This window comes from Typopeltis vanoorti, chromosome 1, assembly GCF_054136105.1.
Source record: "Typopeltis vanoorti isolate ZY-2024b chromosome 1, IOZ_Tvanoo_1.0, whole genome shotgun sequence".
In the NCBI taxonomy this organism is placed as follows: Eukaryota; Metazoa; Arthropoda; class Arachnida; order Uropygi; family Thelyphonidae; genus Typopeltis; species Typopeltis vanoorti.
This window is the reverse complement of record NC_143549.1, coordinates 96,100,151-96,123,257: the sequence shown is the minus strand read 5'-3', so window position 1 is coordinate 96,123,257 and position 23,107 is coordinate 96,100,151. Positions and strand designations below refer to the sequence as shown.

General features: G+C 34.1%; 1 protein-coding gene across 4 annotated transcripts in view; it reads right to left on the bottom strand.

The window, feature by feature from the left end:
- Positions 1-1,225: 1,225 nt before the first annotated feature.
- The window catches only part of LOC150110231 (uncharacterized), a 120,818-nt gene continuing 98,936 nt past the window's right edge, over positions 1,226-23,107 (bottom strand). For all 4 annotated transcript variants that reach the window (XM_090392217.1, XM_090392226.1, XM_090392234.1 and 1 more), the window contains one exon: positions 1,226-2,895. In XM_090392217.1, the coding sequence (XP_090248343.1) occupies positions 2,064-2,895 (832 nt within the window). In that variant the 3' untranslated portion in view covers positions 1,226-2,063. The remainder of the gene's footprint in view (positions 2,896-23,107) is intronic.

Genomic DNA, 23,107 nt, shown 5'->3' with positions numbered 1-23,107 from the left:
ACTTTTGAAAGCATAATGCTTTTAACAGGAGGAGGATTAATTAAATATCTAATAAGTAACCAAGTTAAATTACATTAAACAGCTATTAAAATTTAATTCAGTAAACAGCCAGAAATTATTTGTATTTCACCTACATAAGCAGCCAATAAAGTCTAAACCATTCGATACTGCTTGCACAATAAAATACTCAATGCCAGAATTTACAGGTATAACATGCAGAATTTTAAATTGCATACTGTATGTTTAAATACTGAAAAGCTGTATACCAACGTCACACTTGGTAATAAAGAGAAAGTTTCAATTACACCACAAACTCTGTTAAAAATATAGCAAGGAATGTTTATTATGAAAACTAAATGAAAACAGTATGAGCATATGCGTGTGTATGTTTGAAAGAGATGTTCATACCAGGGAAAGTGTGAGGCATTTAAAGAAAACTGTATCTGCAACTATGTTAGTTGTGGGATATGAGTGTAGAAAAACTAATGTTAAACAATTGGAGCTTTGGTATCCACTATCAGAAATTAAAAACCTACTAAAAATGATAAGTGGTTAATTCAAGCAAAATTGTGAAGTTACATTTCAGTCTACTCTCCGATATCATATATAAGTGTATTTGCGCAATACTATCATCACAAAGATTACAAACAATATAGTGATATTGTTGGATTAGGGTTGTTTGAATTATGGTTGAAGCAACTAAGGATATGAAGATAGTACTGCTAGCTGGTTTGCTTGTCTTGTGGGATGAAATACCTTCCCATCTTAGCATGAGACTGTCTAACTCTCTCTCCTTCACTTGAAAAGCAAAACATATATTTATTTATTTTATTGTATAAATTTGCATTACAGATGCCTTTTGAGACAACTAAAAATGAAACAAATTAATTTAAAGAAGTCATTAATTTTCGATTACTAACATTCAGTAGAAGTGACATTTATCCTTGTTGTAAATTTTAAAACTTAATCTTTTTAGTGTTAAAATGATTATATGCTATTTATAAACACATAGATTAGCTTAAGAATATAAAAATGCATAAAGCAGTTATCCAAAGAAGAGGATTTAACATCTGATTTAGTAAATTATGTATGGTTAATTTGCCTTCCATGAAACAATAAGGTTAAACAGAAAGTTTTTAAGAAGATACTTGCCTATCCCCCCCCCCCAACCTCAAAAAAAAAAAAAAAAAAAAAAAAAAAAAAAAAAAAAAAAAAAAAATCCCTCCCCCCCCTTCATAAGGAGCAGTAATTGTTAGTAACACAGGGCAAGTAAACATTTCATTTAGAAATTAGCATTTAGAAAACCTATAAACATACATTTGGTCAAAACTCAAAAGCCAGCTAATAGAATAAAGGAATATGAAAAGAGTGAATCTAAAAATATTATGGGTTTCAATATCACATTCCTATAAAAACTGACCAAGAAAATTGTGTGGTGCAATTTGAAACTCTAGAAATATTTCACATTTGTAAAATTGGGTTTCACATTTGTAAAATTTGTAAAATATTTATAATCATCTTAAGACCATTTCAGAAATTTATAATGCTCTCTTAATTATGGCATAAAAAAAAACAAAAGAATTTTTATTTTATTTTTAGATTGAAAGAAAAAAAAATTAATAAAATGGCTGGTAAAAATCATTACTGAATGCTGACCAAAAAAAAAGGCACAAATATTAGTGTTCAACATAAGAAGACAATAAAATTTGAGTTACAACAGTGAAAACGGAGACCTACTAAGTGAAGATGATTCTTCGATTATTTTTACATTTGTTTGTTCCTACACAAACTTGCAGACACAGATATTATACATATATATGAATATTAAAATTCTAGAATTTATAAAATTAATTACAAAAAGAATAACTAATTCAAATATATATTACAAGAACTATATACAAATATGCACAGAAAATCTCATTTCAAATATTAACTCTTGCTTTTCCTGGAAACCAAACAGCAGGTTTCCTCTCAGAGGTAGGAGATTAATAAATAACACTGGTGCCAAATACTTTGACACAAATAGAAACAGTTTGGTATATAAAATATTCTTTTAATGATAACTAACAATCCACATAGTGATGATAATGGTGGTGAATGTGTTCATGGACGTGATGATGTTCATGATGCTCAACAACTACTTTTGGGTTATGGCGTGGACTTCCTGAACCTATACAGTTGCCAGTTTGCTCTTCTTGATTTCGTAGATGTTCTCTTTCAATCCAACTTGCCACTTGTTGCATAGCTCTCTGCCGTTCTCTTTCCCTATGGCGATGACGATAATGATGACCTGGGGATGCTGGTGAATGACCTAAAAGTTTTGAACCATCAACTGGATTAGCAGAGGAGCTACGACCTGGCCTTATTTTAACTTTTGGAGAACTAACATTAGGACTGTGCAATGAATCATAAACATCATAAGATTTGGAACGTCTATGATGGTGCTTTTCCCAATCAAATTTTGCATCTGGCACCAAATCACTGAGATCAAAATTTAAATTTAGCAAATCATCTTTATGATCTGTAAACACTTTATTTCTGTACACGTGAGAAGTTTCAGTTTCTGGAGGCGCTGGTCTCTGATGACTGCTTACACAACCTTTCTTAACACATCGTGACTCAGGCACATCCTTGCTGCGGTGTGTTTTTAAGCACACATGAGTCCTATCCAGTATACGATAGGGACATATATATGAGGTGTCAACATAAGGGGAAGCATTTGAACCACAACCATCTCCAGCAAATCTGCACTCCTTTTCTACACCAGCCAGATCCAGATAATGGCTCCGCTTTTCTCTGCATTCAGATACACGTTCATGGGGAACTGAAGGCTGGTATCTATGGCGATAACGATGCTGAGTTTCTTCTGGCACTGTATGTGTTTCATGATGCTGCCTAAAAAAAAAAAAAGAAAATCCTCTATATTAAAAATCTGTAAATAAGTTTTGGCATAAAATTTAATAATAATAAGTGCACAAAAACACTATGTTGAAACATATTGGAATGACTCCTATCTTAGAATAAAACAGTGATATGTATAATTTCCATCATTACACATGGCCTATACTGCTATATAAGACAGTATATATAGTGAACTGTATACATCTGTTAGGTGCCACTGTCATTTGGAGAACTTATTTATTACAAACAAGGTGTTAGGATAACATATCAGTTGCCTGCATTTCATGACATGGTAAAAGACTGCGGCAGCATAACATTAATAACCAGTGGAAATGTGAGATGCTGCCTCAGTTAATATTTTATTAATAAAGTAATTTTGTATACGTAATCCATTGTTATTTAGTGTAATTATGCCTACTTACATTCCTATCTTAAAACAGTGTCTGTTCTTAAGATGAACAAGTAAACATAAACCAAACATCAATTACAGCAATCAACAATGCAGGTTACATGTAAAGAATACTGACTGGTTTGTTTGATCATCTCATACCCCATGCATCAACTGAACTGTGAAGCTGGGCAGTGAAGTTGTAATGATTTGAAAATTTTCTCCTAGTATGGATTGACCTTTGGTTATAATGTCTGAAAGGATAAGTACCAGTAATAACATTTCAGGATAATACAATGCTTCCCATATTATGGCAGTTTTATACTGAACTTATTATCTCTTTCAACATGACAAGGTACCATGTCATTTTGCTTGTGCCATTGTAACATGGTATGAGGAAAATGATGTAGAAAAACTTAACTGGCCTGCACAAATATTATGAAGTCCAGATCTCAATCCAGTACAACATCTCTGAGATAAACTAGAATATTAGGTGCAGGTCATACCAACAACAGTACTTCTTCTAGAGCACTTCTGCTTCTGAGGAAGAATAGTCTAAAAATACTTGACCTGTTATTATAAAGGGATGGAAGGTATGCCTAGAAAGAGTATAAAGTATGATCAGTGCTATAGGAGGGCTTAATGCTGTTGAAATGTGTGCAATCTAAGTTACTGAAATACAGCATTTTCCAATACTAATTTTAGTATAGTATAAATATTAAACTGATAGTCTGAAGTCTATATTTTTTGAAAGCAAATATTACCCAAATCACATAATACAGTTAATATTGAAAATATATATTTAAAGTAATTTATGATTCTCTTAATCTAAAACTAGAGTAAACATTTCTTAAACTCAATGATTGCAGCCATTTCTTTAACCAAATTATTTACTGTATCAACAATTTTTTTTTTTTTTGACAATACTTTGGATAAGTTCAAAGGTGAATATTGTAATAACTATACACTCAAATATGAGACATTTTCTTTGGATTTTATTGGACCATGATTCTTTATAAATATATGTATATAATCGTCTGCCAGTTTCGCCAGCTTGAGTCTGTCTGGCTTCTTCAGAACAAGAATGGTTACACTAACATTAAATGCTAAAACAGAAGAATGCAGTAACAACATTAAAATCAAATAAAAATTGAAAAGACGTGCGACATTAAGAGCATAGAGCGTGGAGACTTAGTCATTGTTAGTAGATCGCATTTTATAGTTTTTCGCGAAATTGAGTTCTGGTAAACATAGTGAATTTATAAAACTTTTCCAAATGTCTTTTAACATCATGCCTTGATTTCTATTGAGATTGTCTCCTGTCTGGAGTACCACTGCAGCTTCTTTAAAGTTTCTACCTGTGAAATCTTCTTCAATGTACGGCATGGAGCTGTTGTTCCAATCGATGGAATGGTTCGAAATTGAGAAACGATGGGCTAATCCTGAGGTGTCTGTTCTGTTGTTGTTGACATCTCCTATATGTTCTTTTTTTTCGGATTTCTAGGCTTTGTGATGTTTGGCCTATATAATTCAGTCCACAGGAACATGGGATGTTATATACACCTGTGTACTTGTAGAAGGTGATGCAGTCCTTAGGAGATCTTAACATGTGCTGTGTAGTTAAAATAGGCTTGAAGGCAACCCTGATTTTGAAAGACTTCATGATTTTTGCTATTTTCGTTAAGAAGATGTTTAGAAGAACTCAATTTTGCAAAAAACTATAAAATGAAATCTACTAACAATGACTAAGTCTCCATGCTCTATGCCACATGTCTTTTCAATTTTTATTTGATTTTAATGTCGTTATTGCATTCTTCTGTTTTAGCATTTAATGTTAGTGTAACCATTCTCGTCCTGAAGAAGCCAGACAGACTCAAGCTGGCGAAACTGGCAGACGATTATATACATATATTTATAAAGAATCATGGTCCAATAAAATCCAAAGAAAATGTCTCATATTTGGTATAAGACGATCAAATATTAACAGTCAAAATGTACACTGAAATATATAAATCTTTTTGGAGAAAATGTGAAAGTTGGAAAACTATACCTATCTTAAAGACTAAGTAACAAAACCTGAAATAAACATTGATTCAGCTGTATAAGGTTATCTGCATGGATAACCTTATTATTATTACGTGACACCTCCAGGGAGTCCAAGGACTCATTGCAGGAGGGCACACTACTCTACTTTGCTAAATACAGCTCACCCTCTCCACTACTACTTAATTCTCCAACTACAACACTGCCACTATCAACGGCATCTATCGCCCATCATCATAACAGTATTTTTTTGGCAGTAAATTGGGTGCGTTTTCTGAAGGCCGATTTGTCTGAATGCGGGATGAAAAATCCGAGTTTCCAGGAGGAAAAAACCCTGCTACTACTGTATGAGATTGGCTAACTCACCTTCAATTGAAAAAATCCATATAAGGATTTCCCTCGTCACAATGAGAATCGACCCAGGTCTTTTCCAATTGAAGGGTGCAATGTTCCATTTTTCTTCCAATTGCGCTACAGTGGCTATTATCCAGCTGAATAAGTAAAATCAGAACTTCATGGTTGACTCAAAAAGTTCATGAGGAGTCATGGAAAATGAGTTTCCATGATTGATAATCAGTATTATATTCCATGATTGACTATCAGTAAACCGAAACCGATAGTTTACTGATAGTTCCTGGTACACAAGTCAGCATGTAACCTGTGAACTCGTGGACTTGAGAAGGGTGCTGGAAAAGAAATCTGACTGATAGTTCCTGGTATGTAAATCAGCATGTGTCTTTAGAGAATACAGAGAACATGTAAGTAACAAAAGTGCCTCTGTAGCGCAATTGGAAGAACGACGGTATATTGCACCATTCGATTGGAATAGGCCTAAGTTCGATTCTCGTCGCGACGGGAGGAATCTTTATCTGGACGATTTCAATCGAAGGTGAGTTAACCGATCTCATACGGAGGTAGCAGGGTTTCTTCTCCCGGAAACTCAGGTTTTTCATCCCGCATACAGACAAATCGGCCCTTCAGAACACACACAATTTACAGACAAAAAATACTAGTTGTTGTGGTGGTGGAGGTAGATGGTGTTGATGGAGGTGATTCGTAGTAGAGGTTCGGTGTAGTGGTTGAGACAGTTGTAGGTGTCCTCCCGCGATGAGTCTTTGGACTCCTTGGAGGTATCAGGAATAATAATGAATAATAATAACAAAACAAAAAATCATAGAAAGACTTTTGGAAGAATATAGTGGGAAGAAGGCTATTAAAAAAAGCTTAGACATAAAAAATGGCATAAGTAGTGAAAGAATAGTGGTAGAAACATCCAGAAGGAATATCATCACATTTCAGTATTGAAATAAATATTAACAATACAATTATTATCAGATTGAAACGTGGAAAAGCAGCAACTGGAGCAGATGATATTTGATCAGAAATTATCAAATATGGAAGCATAAAAGATTCAGAATTCATAAGACCTTGTCAGTAAGTCAAATTCCAGATGACTGGAGCAGCACTCTTACAGTATCCACTAATAAAACAAGAAATAAAACCGAGCATGAGAATTATAGAAGATTTCCTTATTGAGTGTTCCAGATATGATTTATGCAAGCATTCTTGAGCCAAAAAATATTTTGAAGAGAAACTTGGGCAGAACAAACAGATTCATGCTGATTCACGATTACTTTCACAAACAAGAGGAGCCATGTCATCCATCAACACCAACAACAGTATATTTTTGGCTGTAAATTATGTGTATTCTGAAGGCTGATTTGTCTGTACGTGGGATGAAAAACTCAGTTTTTCTACTCTAACAAATAGTGGATTTCTTTTAACACAGCATTTTATTTAAAGAATGTTGGTTGGGACTTTCATAGTCTGTTATAATGAGCAAGCCTAATATAACAGCTTGTTATATTGAGAGTCAACTGTATATCCTATACTTTTGCCTGCATGGCTGGTAGAGCAGACAGGGTATCCACTCTCTATTCAATAGGCTCTGGGTTCAAATCTCATGATTACATAGATGTTTGTGAGAGTCATTGCATGGAAGACAATTGATATCATCCAAGACTATGTGAGATTACCAGCATGTTTATTAGAGACCTGAAGTTCTTGAAATACCATATTTAGTCTCTAGAGTAGATCTAGATTTTATAAACTTCAGACCACCTGTAGTAATATCATTTTACAGCCAAAAGTTTGTAGATAGGATTTACACAAAAAATAAAAAATAAATAAAATAATAATAATAAAATAAGTTGTAGTCAGAAGCTAGAATTAAATGATATATAGGAAGATGATTTCATGTAAAACCATATTCAAAGCAAGGATGCAAGCTATCCTCACATTATTCAGCATCTATACGAATCGTTTTATGAAAGAAAGTGACATTAAATCTGAAAATTGGAGGTATTCAACTTAACTCTTTACTTTGTGTAGATAGGTGTTACACTTCTAAATAAATTCAGTACAAATCTTCAGGACTAAATAAATGTGGTAACAAATTTGGTATGAAAATCAATAATAAAAATCCATTAAAATAGCACAAATATGGAAAACATGACTGCATTTTCAATGGAGAATCTATACAAGAAAAACATTTGGCTATTTTGGCATAATTTTTAGAGAAGGTGACAAATTAAACATGGAAGCAAATAAGAGATTTTAAAAATGTTGTATGGTAGGGGAAACAGCTGAATAAATTGGTGTGAAATAAGATATATATTAACCAAACGTTAATCTAGCAGTATGAACAAGGCAGTATTCAAACCAGCTTAATTTATTTAATTTATGGATCTGAAAAGTTGGAACTAAGTTACCATAAGACTACAGACAACAAATATCAGAGCAGAAGGAAATTACAGGAGTGAGCAGATGGCATCAAGAGGATAATACTATTAAAAGTAAGTATTAGAAAGGGCTTGACATTAGCATTCAAGACTATGCAATCAGAGCTAAGGTGGTATGGTACCTTAAACAGAATAAAAATTACTTTATTTCTTACAGAACATGTGCAAACCAGCTTCTAAACCTTTTTGTGTATGTTTTGCCAACTGCTAGATTTTCAAATATTAAATTCTTTTCTGTCAATGTCTTCACTATTTTCAGATGGTTGGGTTTAGCATTTGAACATGACATGGAAATATCCGAAAATGCTAGTACTGATCAAACTAATTATCAGTACTCACTGGGGGATAACTGAACCATTAACATATCTATCATAGAATACCTTAAACAAGTAGTTCCAAGGTTAGTGAATTTTCACCTTGACAACTTGTTGAACACAAGCATCAAACTATAGGCTTATTTGTGTGTGTCAGGCATTGTGGTTAAGTTGTTGGAGAAGTTTGTGAGAACTAGGATCCAGAATTGGGTTGACAACAATGGTATTATCTTTGATAGACAGCACGGAGTTTCCAAAGGAGAGGTTTTAGTAATTACTTAGATATTACAATAAAGTGACTGCTTCTTTGGACAGAGGAGAAGGATACACAGTAATATATTTGGATTTTGCAAAGGTTTTTGATAAATTACCTCATGATAAGGTTCCAGTCAGACTAGAGCAGATGGGGTTGGATATTAGATTAGTGCACTGGATTGTAGACTGGCTATCTGATAAGTATCAACAAGTTGTGTATGGGGGAGCGATATCCAAGAAAAGGAAAGTCACTAGTGGAGTGCCTCAGGGGTCTGTTTTAAGGCCATTACTGTTTAACTTGTATATTAATGATATTGGTGAAGATTTGGATGGAGATATTCAGTTGTTTGCAGATGATGCAAAGTTGGGACGAACCATAAAGAGTAGTGAAGATGTTGTGGCCTTGCAAGAAGACTTGAATAAATTGATTGATTGGGCAAGCAAATGGGGATGTGAGTTCAATGTTGCAAAATGTAAGGTTTTAAAATTTGGAAAACAAAGATGGGATGCAGAATTTATGCTTGGTAAGAATATATTGTTGGAAGTAGAGGAAATAAGAGATCTGGGAGTGATAGTGGATAAGGATCTAAAATTTAGGGGACACATCGCCAAAATTGTGAAGACAACACAAAGACTTCTGGGAATGATGAGGAGGACACTGACGTGTAGAAGTAGGGAGATTCTTGTTCCATTGTATAAGGCTTTGATTAGGCCACACATGGACTATTGTGCCCAGATTTGGTCACCTGGTTTTCAGAAGGATGAAGAGATGTTGGAAAGGGTCCAAAGGCGACTGACTAAGGTAGTTTCTGACCTCTGGAATGTCGAGTATGAGGAAAGATTGAAAAAATGTAATTTGCAGAGACTAGTGGAGAGAAGGAAGAGGGGAGATATGATAGAGACCTACAATAAGGGGTTGTTACTATCTCCCACTACAAAAAATAGTGGGAGATCGGGGGAGAACTAGAGGTTATTCCTGGAACTGTATAAAGAGGGTGTGAGTAGGGGAGTGAGAAGCAAGTTTTTTTCAAGCAGAGTTGTAAATGATTGTAATGCCTTGCCTGAGAGTGTGGTGTCTGCAAGGAGTTTGAGTGTGTTTAAGATATGGTATGATGAGCTGTGTGTGTGAGATAAAAGAACCTCCCAGATGAGTCTTTGACTCCATGAGGTCTTGGGGTAATAATAATAATAATAAGTTAAAATTATTTTTGAAGCCTGCAAAGAACTATGACATTTCCCTTATACAGTCTTTTACTATAAGCATTTAAGCAATGGAGATAAATAGGTTTTTACTATGAACATCTCTTTTACAAAATTGCTTTTTAGAATGATAATAACACAGCTGGTTGCAACATATGACTTTTGGATGGAAAAGATCTGGGTTTGATTATTTTCATTGATGTGAGAAGATATATAATGAGCGCACTAAAGGTGGTCTGAATGCAAGGCATATCAAGTTGTTTATGGAATAGAATACTTGAATTTATGGTCATCATCATCATCATCATGCGTATCAAGGATTTAGGCCTAGCATGGCCTGTTCCGGCCTTAGAAGTCATCGTTGAATCGTTTAAGAGGACGTCCTGGTTTTCTTTTTTCCTAATGGCTTGTACTTTAAGGCTTGTTTTGGTAATCTTTCTGTTTTCATTCTTTGAATGTGTTCCATCCATTTATGTTTATATTTTTTAATTTTTTCTATTACTGGTTCTTGGTTTAATTCTTTCATAATATCTTCGTTTCTTTTGTGATCAAATAGGGTATACTTTGCAGTTTTTCTCATTAACTTCATTTCAGCTGTTATTAATCTTTATTTGTCTTTTTGTTTTATTGTCCACATTTCGCTTCCATACTTTAAGACCGGTAAGGCTAATGTACTGTATACTTTTAGCCTGGTTTGCTTTTGAACTAGGTTTGGTTAAAATATAGAGTTAATTACACCTGTTATTTTTAAATATGTTGCAATTTTTACGTTTATGTCTTTTTCATATGTGATCATACATCCTAGGTAGTTAAATGAATTCATCTGTTCTAAGATCTTGCTATCTATTACTATTTTAGTCCTTGCTGGATCTTGTCCTTTAAAGGCCATAGTTTTTGATTTTTCTGTTAATATTATCATACCATAATCTTTGGATATCTCACTGAGATCTAAAATAGGTAGTTTATCTTCAGAATTTGTAATTATTATTTGGTCGTCGGCAAAGAGGAGAGTGTTTAAGCTTACTGTAGGAGAAAGTTTAATTCCTTGATGTAAATTTTTATTCCATTTTATTATTATTTCATTTAAATAGATATTAAAAAGAGTTGCTGAGAGGGGACATCCCTGTTGGACCCCTTGGTTTATCTCTCTCGTATATGATAGCTCGTGATTTAATCTTATTGTATTTGATTATTTTCATATATACTTGTGATAGCTTTTAGGATATTATTTAGTATTTGTCTTTCTTTTAATATGTTAAATAATGTGTTTCTTTTAACTTTGTCAAATGCTTTTTTTCAAAGTCAATAAATGCAATATGTATTTCTCTATTATTAATTTTAGGCAAAAGGCCGGGTCTATACATGATCATCTTTTTCTAAATCCATTCTGTACTTCTAGAATAAAGTTTTCGGAATATTTCATTAGTTTGTTATTTAAGATTATGCTATATATTTTGTAACGGGAATTTAGTATACTGATACCTCTATAGTTTTTAGGGTGATCTCTATTACCTTTTTTAAAGATAGGAATCACAATTCCTTTTTTCCATTCTATTGGGATGGGAGGGGGTACCAGTTGAATAAATTTTATTTAAAAATAATAAGTCTTTCTTTGAATCTAGTTCCTGCATATTTATATAGTTCTGAACCTAGTTTATCTTCTCCAGGTGATTTTCCATTTCTTGTTTCTTTCAGGCTGATTTCTAATTGTTCTTTATTTATTTCCTTTTCATCTTCGTTAATTGTTTGCCAATTGTCTTTTTTAAAATATTTGTCTGTCCACAATTCTGTGTAGTAATTTAGAAATTCTTCTAATTTCAATTCAGTGTTTAATTTAATGTTTTCTTTGGTATCTGCATTTAAGTGTTTTAAAATTTTATATACATTGGGTCTTATTTTATATAAATCATGTTCTAAATTAGAAACAAATTTGTTCCACGATTCTCTATGTCTTTTTCTGACTTCTCTTTTAGCTATGGCTCTTATTCTTTTATATTCTATTTCATCTTCTAATCTTTTACTGCTTAACCATTTGTGATAGGCTTCTTTTTTATTTTTGATTATTTCTTTCATTGTATCATCCCAGATCTTCAGTTTTTTCTTTTATTGAATTTTTTGGTCTTTCCTAAGCTTTCATTTGCTGCAGCATTTAGTATCATTTTTATATTAAGCCATTCTCTTTCTATTTCTTCATTTTGTTTTATTTTATCTAGATATTGGGTAATTCTTTGTTCATATAGCCATTGTACATTTGTGTCATTCAATAGTCTAGTTTTATAAACAAATGTTTCAATTTTTCTTTCTGCTCTTGTTACTTGTAGCCATTTAGGTGGTAATCTTAATTTTATTTTAAAAAGGAAGTGGTCACTGCTTATTTCATATCCTCTGTGTACTCTAACGTCTAGTGAAAATTTTGATGTCTTTTCATTTAATATGAAGTAATCTAATATTGATTTCCATCCTCTTGCTGCCCAAGTATATTTATGTATGTCTTTATGTTTATAGAAGGAATTCATTATATTTAGGTTATTATATACTACAAAGTCAATCAATTTTTTACCATTTCTGTTTAGAGTGTGTTCTCCATGTATTCCTCTATTATTATTAATTTTCGTGTTTCCAATTCTTGCATTTAAGTCTCCTGCTAAAACTGATAAAATCATAAAAACTGAAAGTCCTGAATGGATAAGAGTTGAAGGAACTGGAATATCAGAAACAGAGCTTAAACAATTCAATAACAATGATACAGTAAAATCTCTGAAAGAAAAAAAAAAATAGAAATATTTTTTCATGTCGATTTTACATGGACAATTAAATTACATGTTATACTTGTATATAAAAGAATGTATAACTCACTACACTGAGATAAATGTAACTAAATGTTAAAATAAGAACCACTAGATTTGTAACTAAAATTAAGCTCAGACAGGATTAAACTAGGAGACCTAAGGCTAGCAACAATCGTGAAAGTCACCAGATTATGAGTTTTCATGTCAAAACCTAGCAATAGAGTGGGTGACGGAGGAAACCTTCCAGTAGATCCGGAGGACTTTAGAGAACAAGGGCAAAGGTTGGGAGAATGATATGAAAGACAGAGACTGAGTGGCTAGGGGGCTCTCGTTTTGAAATTTGTTCCTGTGTCAAGCCTTTCTGAGGAAGAGGAGAGTCGCGTTCCCCCAGAGAGCAGTTCCGATGGAGATGGGAAGTTCGCTAGTAGCAGAAATGGCCTTTTCAAGATATCCCACCATGTGATTCATTGATGATCTACTTGTGTGATGAATTATTGCAGTTGTGTGCTGAATTATTGCAGGCCTTGATCATACCTAGTGCCCGATCGAAAGTTAGCTGGGAAGAAGCAGAACGTGCCCGTAAGCCTTTAGGATCTAGGACTGTGTAACGAACTAGAAAGATTGTAAGTAGAATATTTCATGTAATATCCTAGATTGTGAAGTCAAACGACAAAATGTTGATTCTGTTATATAGTGGCATAGAAGGTGTTAGGAAGAATTGAAAAGTCGGAGTTTAGTTTGAGTGTGAATAGTAGAATACAGAGATCTACAGATTTGCCTATGTTATGTAATGCTAAGGGTGAATATGGTTTGAGTTTTGCCTTTTTACAATGTGAGAGAAAGTTAAGTGTGTTAAGTATCATCCAAGTGTCTGAAAGTTATGTGTAATAATGATTTCTTTGTTTCAAGCTTAAGCGAAGTGCTTAATTGATTTTGTGGAGAGTAAGACATGTGACAAGTATTGTCTCCAGTGTACTCGTCTTAGTTAGAACCAGACACGTGACATGTGTAGTTTGAATGTTATATATAGTTTGTCTTAGTAGGAATAAACATGTTGTTTCTGTTAATAGCTTGCCTGATCTTGTTTAGCCAATGCACTTCTCATAAAAATACCGAACCTGTCTGACCTAAGAGTAGTAATAGCCACGACTGACTGATTAATTAATAGGAGTTGTTTTAAATTACAAGTTATTTTTGTGCTTAGCTGAATATTTCTCTTGTATGTAAGGGAAGGAGCAACGATTCTTTTATGCGATCCTTAATGGCACAGTCGATAAAAATAAATAAATTTTTAAGGATCAATACAAATGAAATACGGCAAAGTAAGGACTTGGCTCCAGCCAGAGGCTTTTCCTAAGTCTACAATTCAAGCATGTGCAAGGGCATACCTATGGCCTTGAGAGGTGGGGGGGTGAGTAAAACTAAGTTAAGGACTAAAGGATTAAGATTAATTGCGAGTTTTATGCATGAATTAGAAATTGAAGTCTATAGACTGTTTGAACTAGCTCAAGCAACTACAATAAAAAAATAAATAAGAAAAATATTACAATGGCACAGTAGACAGACGTTCGTTAATTCGGTAAATCATTAAAACATTAATAAAAAATAAAATAATTAATTAATAAAATAATAAAAATCTTACAAATGGCACAGTAGACCTTTGTAAAATAATTAAAAATGAATAAAAAGTGAAAAAAAAAAAAAAAAAAAATATAAAAATTTTAACAATACTCTTTGGATGGAAATATTTGGTTTCAAACTTCCCTATCCATCGGATACAAAATATATAAGATTTTCAAATGGAGGTGAATTAGCTGGACTCATACAAGTGTTAGGAATTCCCCCCCCCCCCAGAAATCATAGTTATTCATCCTACAAGACAGACAAGCCAGTCATAGAACACATGAAGTTTAGATAGATGAATACATTAGATTTATAGGAAGTCAAGTAATCTGGCCATGATAGATCCCAAGCCTAAAAAATCAAGAGAAAGATAACATGATCAGAAAGATAATTTGGGAAAGGGATGGTGAGACAGGAATCTAGATTGGAGACCATAAATAGGAACCTAAATAAAAAGTTCTCATACATTTCAACTGAAATATTTTTAATATTTCAGCTGAAACGTATGATGTAATAAATAATGAATTACATTACGATATTGTCAATGGATTGCAAAGGGGCATTCAGTTGTTTGCGAATGATGTGGTTAGGCCACATCATTCGATTAGGCCACACGTGGACTATTGTGCCCAGATTTGGTCAACTGGTTTTCAGAAGGATGAAGAGATGTTGGAAGGGGTCCAAAGGCAACTGACTAAGGTAGTTTCTGACCTCTGGAATGTTGAGTATGAGGAAAGATTGAGAAGATGTAATTTGCAGAGTCTGGTGGAGAGAAGGAAGAGGGGAGACATGATAGAGACCTATAAGTTGGTAAGGGTTGTTATAGGATCAATGTTGGAGTAGTTCTACAGAAAATAGTGGGAGATCAGGGAAGAACCAGAGGTCATCCCTGGAAACTGTATAAGGAGGTTGTGAGTAGGGGAGTGAGACGTAGGTTTTTTTCATGCAGAGTTGTGAATGATTGGAATGCCTTGCCTGAGAGTGTGGTGTCTGCAAGGAGTTTGAGTGTGTTTAAGACACTGTATGATGAGCTGTGTGTGTGTGTGTCTGTGATAAAGGGATCTCCCAAATGAGTCTTTGACTCCATGAGGTCTTGGGGGTAATAATAATAAATAAGGGTTCTGAAATTTGGTAGGCAAGGATGTGATGCAAAGTATACACCTAATAGGGAAAATTTTGAAGAAGGTAGCAATATAAAGAAAGATTGAAGGAATGCAATTTGCAGAGCATCATTAATTGGATGAAGTGAGAGGATATACTTGAATCATATGAGATGAGAGATTTTTTACCCTGGAAACATGGAAAATGGTTAGTGAATGTGGATGCACTGAATTAATTTAAATCGTGGTTTGATGTGTTTTGTGTTTCAACCAGTTTCGACCTTAATAGAGGCTGAAACTAGTCTAGGTAGTGGACCTTTCCAGCATGCACAACATTATACATGTCTGAAAGAATGTGTGCTTAGTATCCCATAGTTCAGAGCACATGTCCAAAAAGATGTGTGTTCTGTGCTATGAAATATTAAGGATATTAATGTAGTCATTAGACTCTATATACAAGTAACCAGCCATGAAGATACTTCACATACAACTTCAATTAGACTTTGATAAAGAATTAAACAAGATCATGATTTCTTGGCAAGTTAAATTTAATTTATAACCAAGTAAAAAAAAAAAAAAACCTTTTATGAGTAATTAAGTTATTTCATTGATGAGACAATGTGTGGTTTGGAAAGATTCTTCATCATGTCATTACAAGAGGAATTTTTATATGAACTGTTTTTCAAGCTGAAGGCGAGTTAGCCAATTTTGTAAGGAACTTAGGTTTTTCATCTCACATGCAGGCAAACCTGGCCAGAGAACAAAATCAATCAACAAGCTAAAATACTATTAGTTGCAGCATATAGCATAGAGTATAGATATCTGGTGGATATTAGCATAGTGTGTATATAGAGAATTAAGTAGTGTGTTGTGGATTGCGTGGCATAGAGCAAACTTCTTAGAGGTGTCATGTAATAATAATAATAATAATAACAACAACAATGCTAATATGTGTAATGTCATGAAAGGTTTGAGGGGACAGAACTATGGAGAAAGGGCTAGTAGAAAGTGAGTGAGCAGGAAGTATACAATGAATAACTGTTAATAAGGCAACAGAACCTAATAACATATCTGTGTGTTAAGGCTGTGAGAAACTCGTGTTAAAGGTTTAATGGAGTGAAACAACACTAGGAAAGGGTTAAAAATAGTATTTAATTATTCCAAGGAAGAATTAAATCCTATTCTTGAAAGAAAAAAATTTATAAACAGATAGAAGGTACATCTGTGGTGTCTCCCCTCTCACCCTTCTCCACAAATTTTTTTATGGAAGATTTTGAAAAACTCCTGACTCAGCCACTCTCAAACTATCTATCTGGTTAAGATATGTTGATATGTTTTCTATTGGGTCTCATGGGCCAAACACATGAAACACTTTTCTCTGTCACCTTAATAGTCTTCACCCTAGAATCCAATTTACAATGGAAAAGGAAACTAATAATAGTCTGACTTTTCTAGATACCTTGGTCATCCACCTACCTAATGAAAACCTGTCCTTGTCATTATATAGGAAGCCACTCACACGGGCAGATACATTCATAAACTTTTCCATCACTCCCCCCACCTCTTAACAATATGGTGTCATAAATATACTAACCCATAGAGCCTATAACCTTTGTCCAATAAGACCTCTCTTGATGTAGAACTCAATCATATACATCACACTTTCATCCAATGACTACAGTTCACACAGTATAAAAAAAAAAAATAAAATAAATAAATAAAAAAAAATCGATCCTTTCCCCCACTCCACGACTTTCTCGTCATAAAGATTTTAGTAATGCTATCATCATCGCCTATGTCCAAGGCACATCAGAAAAAAATATCCAGAATCTTAAAGAAATACAATCTTTGCATTACTTTCAAGCCCAACTAGCTATCCTTATCTACTCCACTAAAGACAAATTCCCTCCCCTCTCAGTTTCAGGTGTATATAGAGCGCCTTGTTCCTGGAAGCTGGTTTACTATGGATAGACAGGAAGATCATAAATATATATATATATCTACAGTAATGGTTAGTCTGGCCATGCAGACCATGCTTTGGATACAGCTCACAGCATCAGTTGGAAAAAGCCAATCATGCTCCATCATAGTAAATCTAGAAGAGAAAGTCTGTTTTTAGAATCTGCTGCAGCTCTTAAAAATCAGCCTAATTTGAATAAATATGGTTGCATAAAACTTCCCAGAAAATGGGAAACACTAATACTTTGAGATCTCAGTTTACATCCTAGGCTGCCGATAGGCATCCATAAAGGGCATTCCACCTAGTTAGGACTCTAGTCTTTCGTCCACGTTTCATTTAGTTTTGTGATGTCTTTGTGTGTGTTATGCCTCATATTGTACACCCTGACAATGTCTGTAACTTAGACAAAATATTGAAAGAATTAATACTATTTTTAATCCTTTTCTAGTGCTATTTCACTCCATTAAACCTTTAACATAACCTGATGACATGACCATAACCTGATGGTCATGCAAATGATTTAAGGATGTATTTTAAAGAATTAATGGCACATGCCAAAGCTATTCATACTGAACTGTTGCTTTTTTTACTGACTTGTGTAATCTTTCTATGTGATCAGCCTTATAACAGAGAAAGTAAAAAGTGGAATAGTAAAGCTGTTCTGCAACAGAAGTGACAAGACTGAGGCTGCAAATTTTTAATACAGTCTGCATAATCTGGAGTTGTTGTTAAGGCTTTTATTAGAACCGTAACATTAAGTCAATGTTGTCAATTAAGCCAAATCGTAATCAACATTAACTTAATGTTGATTACGATTCAAAATTGGTTTCATAGAAGTAGGATTTTCTATCAGGGTATTGGTCTGTTGAGAGGAGATTGTGTTTTAGCAATTTAGTTTCATATTACAATATGACATCAGATGTACTAGGAAAAGATTCACATACTGCAATATGTTTAGATTCAGTTACAAGTTAGTAATTAAAGTGGAAGTAGATGGGAGTGGATAATAGCTTAATGAGAGTAGAATAGGAGATTAGCTATCTGATAAGCATGTTGTGACAAAAAAAGTACAAATGTGGAGAAAAGTTGTTAGTGGTGTGCCACAGAGATCTGTTTTAGCACCATTATTGTTTAGCTATATTGATGATATGAGTGAGGGGAGAAAGAATTTAAATGGAACTTGCATTTATTAGCATCTAAGAGGATTTAAACAGACTGCATAGATCAAGAAGACTACCAATTCAATGCTGATGGGATGATAATGTAGTCAACTGGCAAGGATGCATTAAAAGAGGCGTGGAAAATAACAGAAAAAAAAAAGGCTACAGCTACACAAGTTCAACATTTAATGTTATAGTGTATATCTCTACAGCTATGGATGCTCAAAACTCTTGAATGAGAAAATCATTATGTATGTATAACAGGAGAAACATACAATCTTCTTCAGTACTCTTCTATCCATTTCTGTAGAAAATTTTTTTTCACTTGGTTATAAATTAAATTTAACTTGCCAAGAAATTATAATCTTGTTTAATCCTTTATCCAAGTGTATGTAAAGTATCTCCACATGCTACTTCATACTTAAGCTATTTGTATATATATATATATATATATATATAGTGTTAAAGGTGCAGTATGATGAGCTGTGTGTATGACAAAAGGACCTAGATGAGTCTTCGACTCCATGCGGGTCTTGGGATGATAATAATAATAACTTCACATTAATCACCTTAGTATCCATAATGCAAAGGCACACATTCTTTTGGATGTGTGTGTAATGCTATGGATTATGGGAAGTGCCACTACCCACAGTTTTGATTCTGGGTAGTGTATAACCAGATCTCATTTATTGAGGTCTCATCAGTGGGAGTCAGACTGCAAAAGATATCAAGGTTGAAGTAATGCAGATGTCATATTTTCCATATACAAGTAGCGAAAGTAATATCACCTTATTAAAATACTCTGCATTAGAGATGTTAGCAGTATGAGAAAAGTAGGGTTCAGTTTTTTTTTCTTGCAACAGTCAAAATCATGAATGGTATGCAGTGGAGCTATGTGACAAGAAGGGAGTACAGTTTGAGGATGTATGCAGTACCGTCGACAGGGTGTAGCACAGAGGCAGCCTGCCTCATTGTAGAAAGTGTTTTCAGTTAGTTATACATTAAATTAATATTAGTAAATTTCATACATCCAAAAGGATGTATACTTTGCATCAGGAGATATTAAAGCAATTAATGTGAAGTCAATAGGCTAAATACAAGTAGCCTAGTCATGAAAATACCTCATCTGCAAACTTTCTTTGCTAGGATAAAGGATTAAACAAGAATATAAATCTTGGCAAATTTAATTTTTAACAAAGTAAAAAAAACTTTTTACAACTATCTCTAATCCAGAGTATTTTAATAATTAGGTGATATGCCTTTTTTGCTCTTGCATTTGTATATGAGAAATATGACTTCTGCAGTACTTCAACCTTGTATCTATTCTTGCTCTGGCTCCCACTGATAACATTTATAAATGCCTTGGAAAGTAGAGAGGTTCTACTCAATGGGGGTTTTACCTGTCACTGGGTAGAACCCTGCTGAGTTTCCTGTCCTGAAGTGATTCAGTCAGGAGTAATAAGTTTACCAATGATCCTTCAGGGTCACTCAGTGAGATTTAAAATGTGAGAATTTTTGGAGAGATATTCCTGCATTTAAATATACCTTAATAAAGGTTGAAACTGGTCTGGGTAGCAGCCCTTCCCATAATGCAGAGCATTTGCATTATGGGATACTAAGGCAAGTATTGTGAAATCATTAGTCTGTATATACAAGTAGCTTAGTTGTGAAGATACTTCATGCACAAACTTTGTTTACTTACACTTGAATAAAGGATTAAACGAGAATATAATTTCTTGGCAAATTTAATTTATTCTATTCATTTATCTCAATTTATATGGTCTGCCTGATTGTTTCTCAGGTTTCTAGCATTATACTTCCAACTATTAATGAAGTCAGCTGCAGCTGATATCCAATGCTCTGATGTGATGTAATCGCAAACTGTTCAATGATTGTTAAATTGAACTATTCAATTGAACAGAATTTCATTCCTGGAAACTGTATAAAGAGGGTGTGAGTAGGGGAGTGAGAGGCAGGTTTTTTTCATGCAAAGTTGTGAATGATTGGAATGCCTTGCCCGAGAGTGTGGTGTCTGCAAGGAGTTTGAGGGTGTTTAAGACACGGTATGATGAGATGTGTGTGTGTGTGTGTGTGTGTGTGTGTGTGATAAAAGGACCTCCCAGATGAGTCTTTGACTCCATGAGGTCTTGGGAAATAATAATAATAGAGCAGTCTATTATTATAGTTAACTGACATCTCAGAGAGATGTAACTATTATTCCATTTCCAATATTTTAAAAAACTGTAGTCATTAGGAATTCATTCATCCATTACTTTATACTTTAGTATGACATCATTTGTTATCATTAGCAGTATGAGAAAAGTAGGGTTCAGTTTTTTTTTTCTTGCAACAGTCAAAATCATGAATGGTATGCAGTGGAGCTATGTGACGAGAAGGGAGTACAGTTTGAGGATGTATGCAGTACCGTCGACAGGGTGTAGCACAGAGGCAGCCTGCCTCACAGCGCCACTTAATAAGGCTGCTCCTCCAGCCATGTTGCTGTCGGTGGCATATTACACAGCAACAAGATATTTTACAACATCTGATGTAGCTGCAATAGATTTATTTGAAGAATTAAAAATTCTCTTAAAAATAATACAAGAGAAAAGTGGTCCTCACCAAATTTTATCATATATAAAAATGTTGTAGAAATTTATCCCAATATAACCACTGCCCTAAGGATATTAACAATTCCTGTTAGCGTAGCAAGTGCAGAAAGAAATTTTTCCAAGCTTAAACTGATTAAAAATTATTTGTGAGAAGCAATGACCTAAGAAAGATTGGTTGGTCTAGGAACCGTATCGATAGAGGCAGGCATATCTTATAATTCAAATTTAGAAGAGCTTAAAAACAGTTTTATTGTGTGACATCCTCCATAGAGCAAACATTTAATTAATATGTAATTGTTTTGCATTAATGTTTCTCTTTTAATAAAAACAAAATAGCAAATGGAGATTTTCTTATTTTTGTCTTATAATCCGTCGGGGGGCGATATTTAATTGTTTTCCTCAGGGAGCGATCTAATCTGGCAACAGCCCTGGATGTACAGCATGTGTTTGAGAAAAGAATGAAATTATACAGGTGTGATGGGTTGCATTTGAAAGGCTTTGGAGTGAGTGAACTGGAGAACCTGTTGCTGGATGAAAGTACAGTGTGTGATGTGTGCGAGAGATCATAAGAAAGAGATGAAGGGAAAATCAGGAGAGTGGTATTGAAGAGAAAGAAGTGCTTGGCAGTGGAAACAGTAGTAGTAGCATGAAAGATAAAGAAAGAATGAGAATGCAAGAAGAACAGGGAAATGGAAGGAACCCAGGTGGACAGGGAGAGTGGATGTTGAAAGTGGCAGTGAATGTGTGTATGAAGATGGAGTATATTGTGATGTGGGTGGGGAAGTTGAGACTGAGGATATATGTGGTAAATGGTAATAAAGGAGATTGGGCAGGTGTAGTGAGGAAATCACAACCAACAAGTGGCTTGGTTATAGACTTAAAAATGAACTGCTGTTCATTTTTAGGTCTATAATATAGGTCCATATTATCAGAGGGGGATGAAATGGTTTCAGTTTCAGTGATCGATTTTATTTGCTCCAAAATCATTGGAATAAGTGAAACATGGTTGAATGAAGATATCATAACTGGAATAGAAATGGAAGGATACAGTATTTTTTGCAAGGATAGAAAAAAAAGGGCAAGAAGGGAGGAGGGAGTGCTGCTGATGACAGCAGGGAATTAAGTCCACATAAAGTAGACATGAAAGAGGGAAATAGTGGCAGTGATTATGAACCAGAACCAGTGTGGTGTAATGTGGAGGTTGAGAGGAAGACATATTTAGTTGGATGTTGCTATAGGCCTAAAAATGTGGAGGGTGATGATGATGAAGAAATGTATAAACAACTTGAATTAGTGAACAAAGCAATTATTATGAATGATTTTAATTATGATGGTTTATATTTGAATGAAGAGATGACACATTTGGGAATAGGGAAAATGAATTTCGAGTTCTTGAGAGATAACTATCTCAGGTAACATGCAGAGGAGGGCACACGAGGATGTAGAGTTCTAGATCTGATCATTTTATTAGAAGATGTAATTGTGAGAGGGGGGTTTTCCCACTTTCCTCCAGTTGGTGAAAGTGATGATGAAATGATAACCTGGATTATGGCTAGTTATATTCAGCTTTTGTGAGGAAAGGATATATGTTATAGTTCCAAGACAGCTTGGAACTATAACATGGAACAAGGAGTGAGTGGTAAGGAAATAAATGCTGCACGTGAACTGATAAAGAAAAACATAACAGCATCATTGTGTGAATATATTCAAAAGGTCAAAAGGCTGAATAAGGTAGGTGTAAAACAGATGAATGTGGAGCTTAAGCATGAAATCTGGAAAAAGAAGATACTTTGAAAGAAGTGCAAGATGAATAATAGCAATAATCAGTTACATGAAGAGTATAAAGAACAAGTTAGAAGAATGATTCAGTTAGTGAAGAAAACAAAACTGCAGTATAAGCAGAAATTGGCAGACCACATGAAGAAAACCCTAATATGTGGCAAGTAAAAGGAAGAAGGATCATG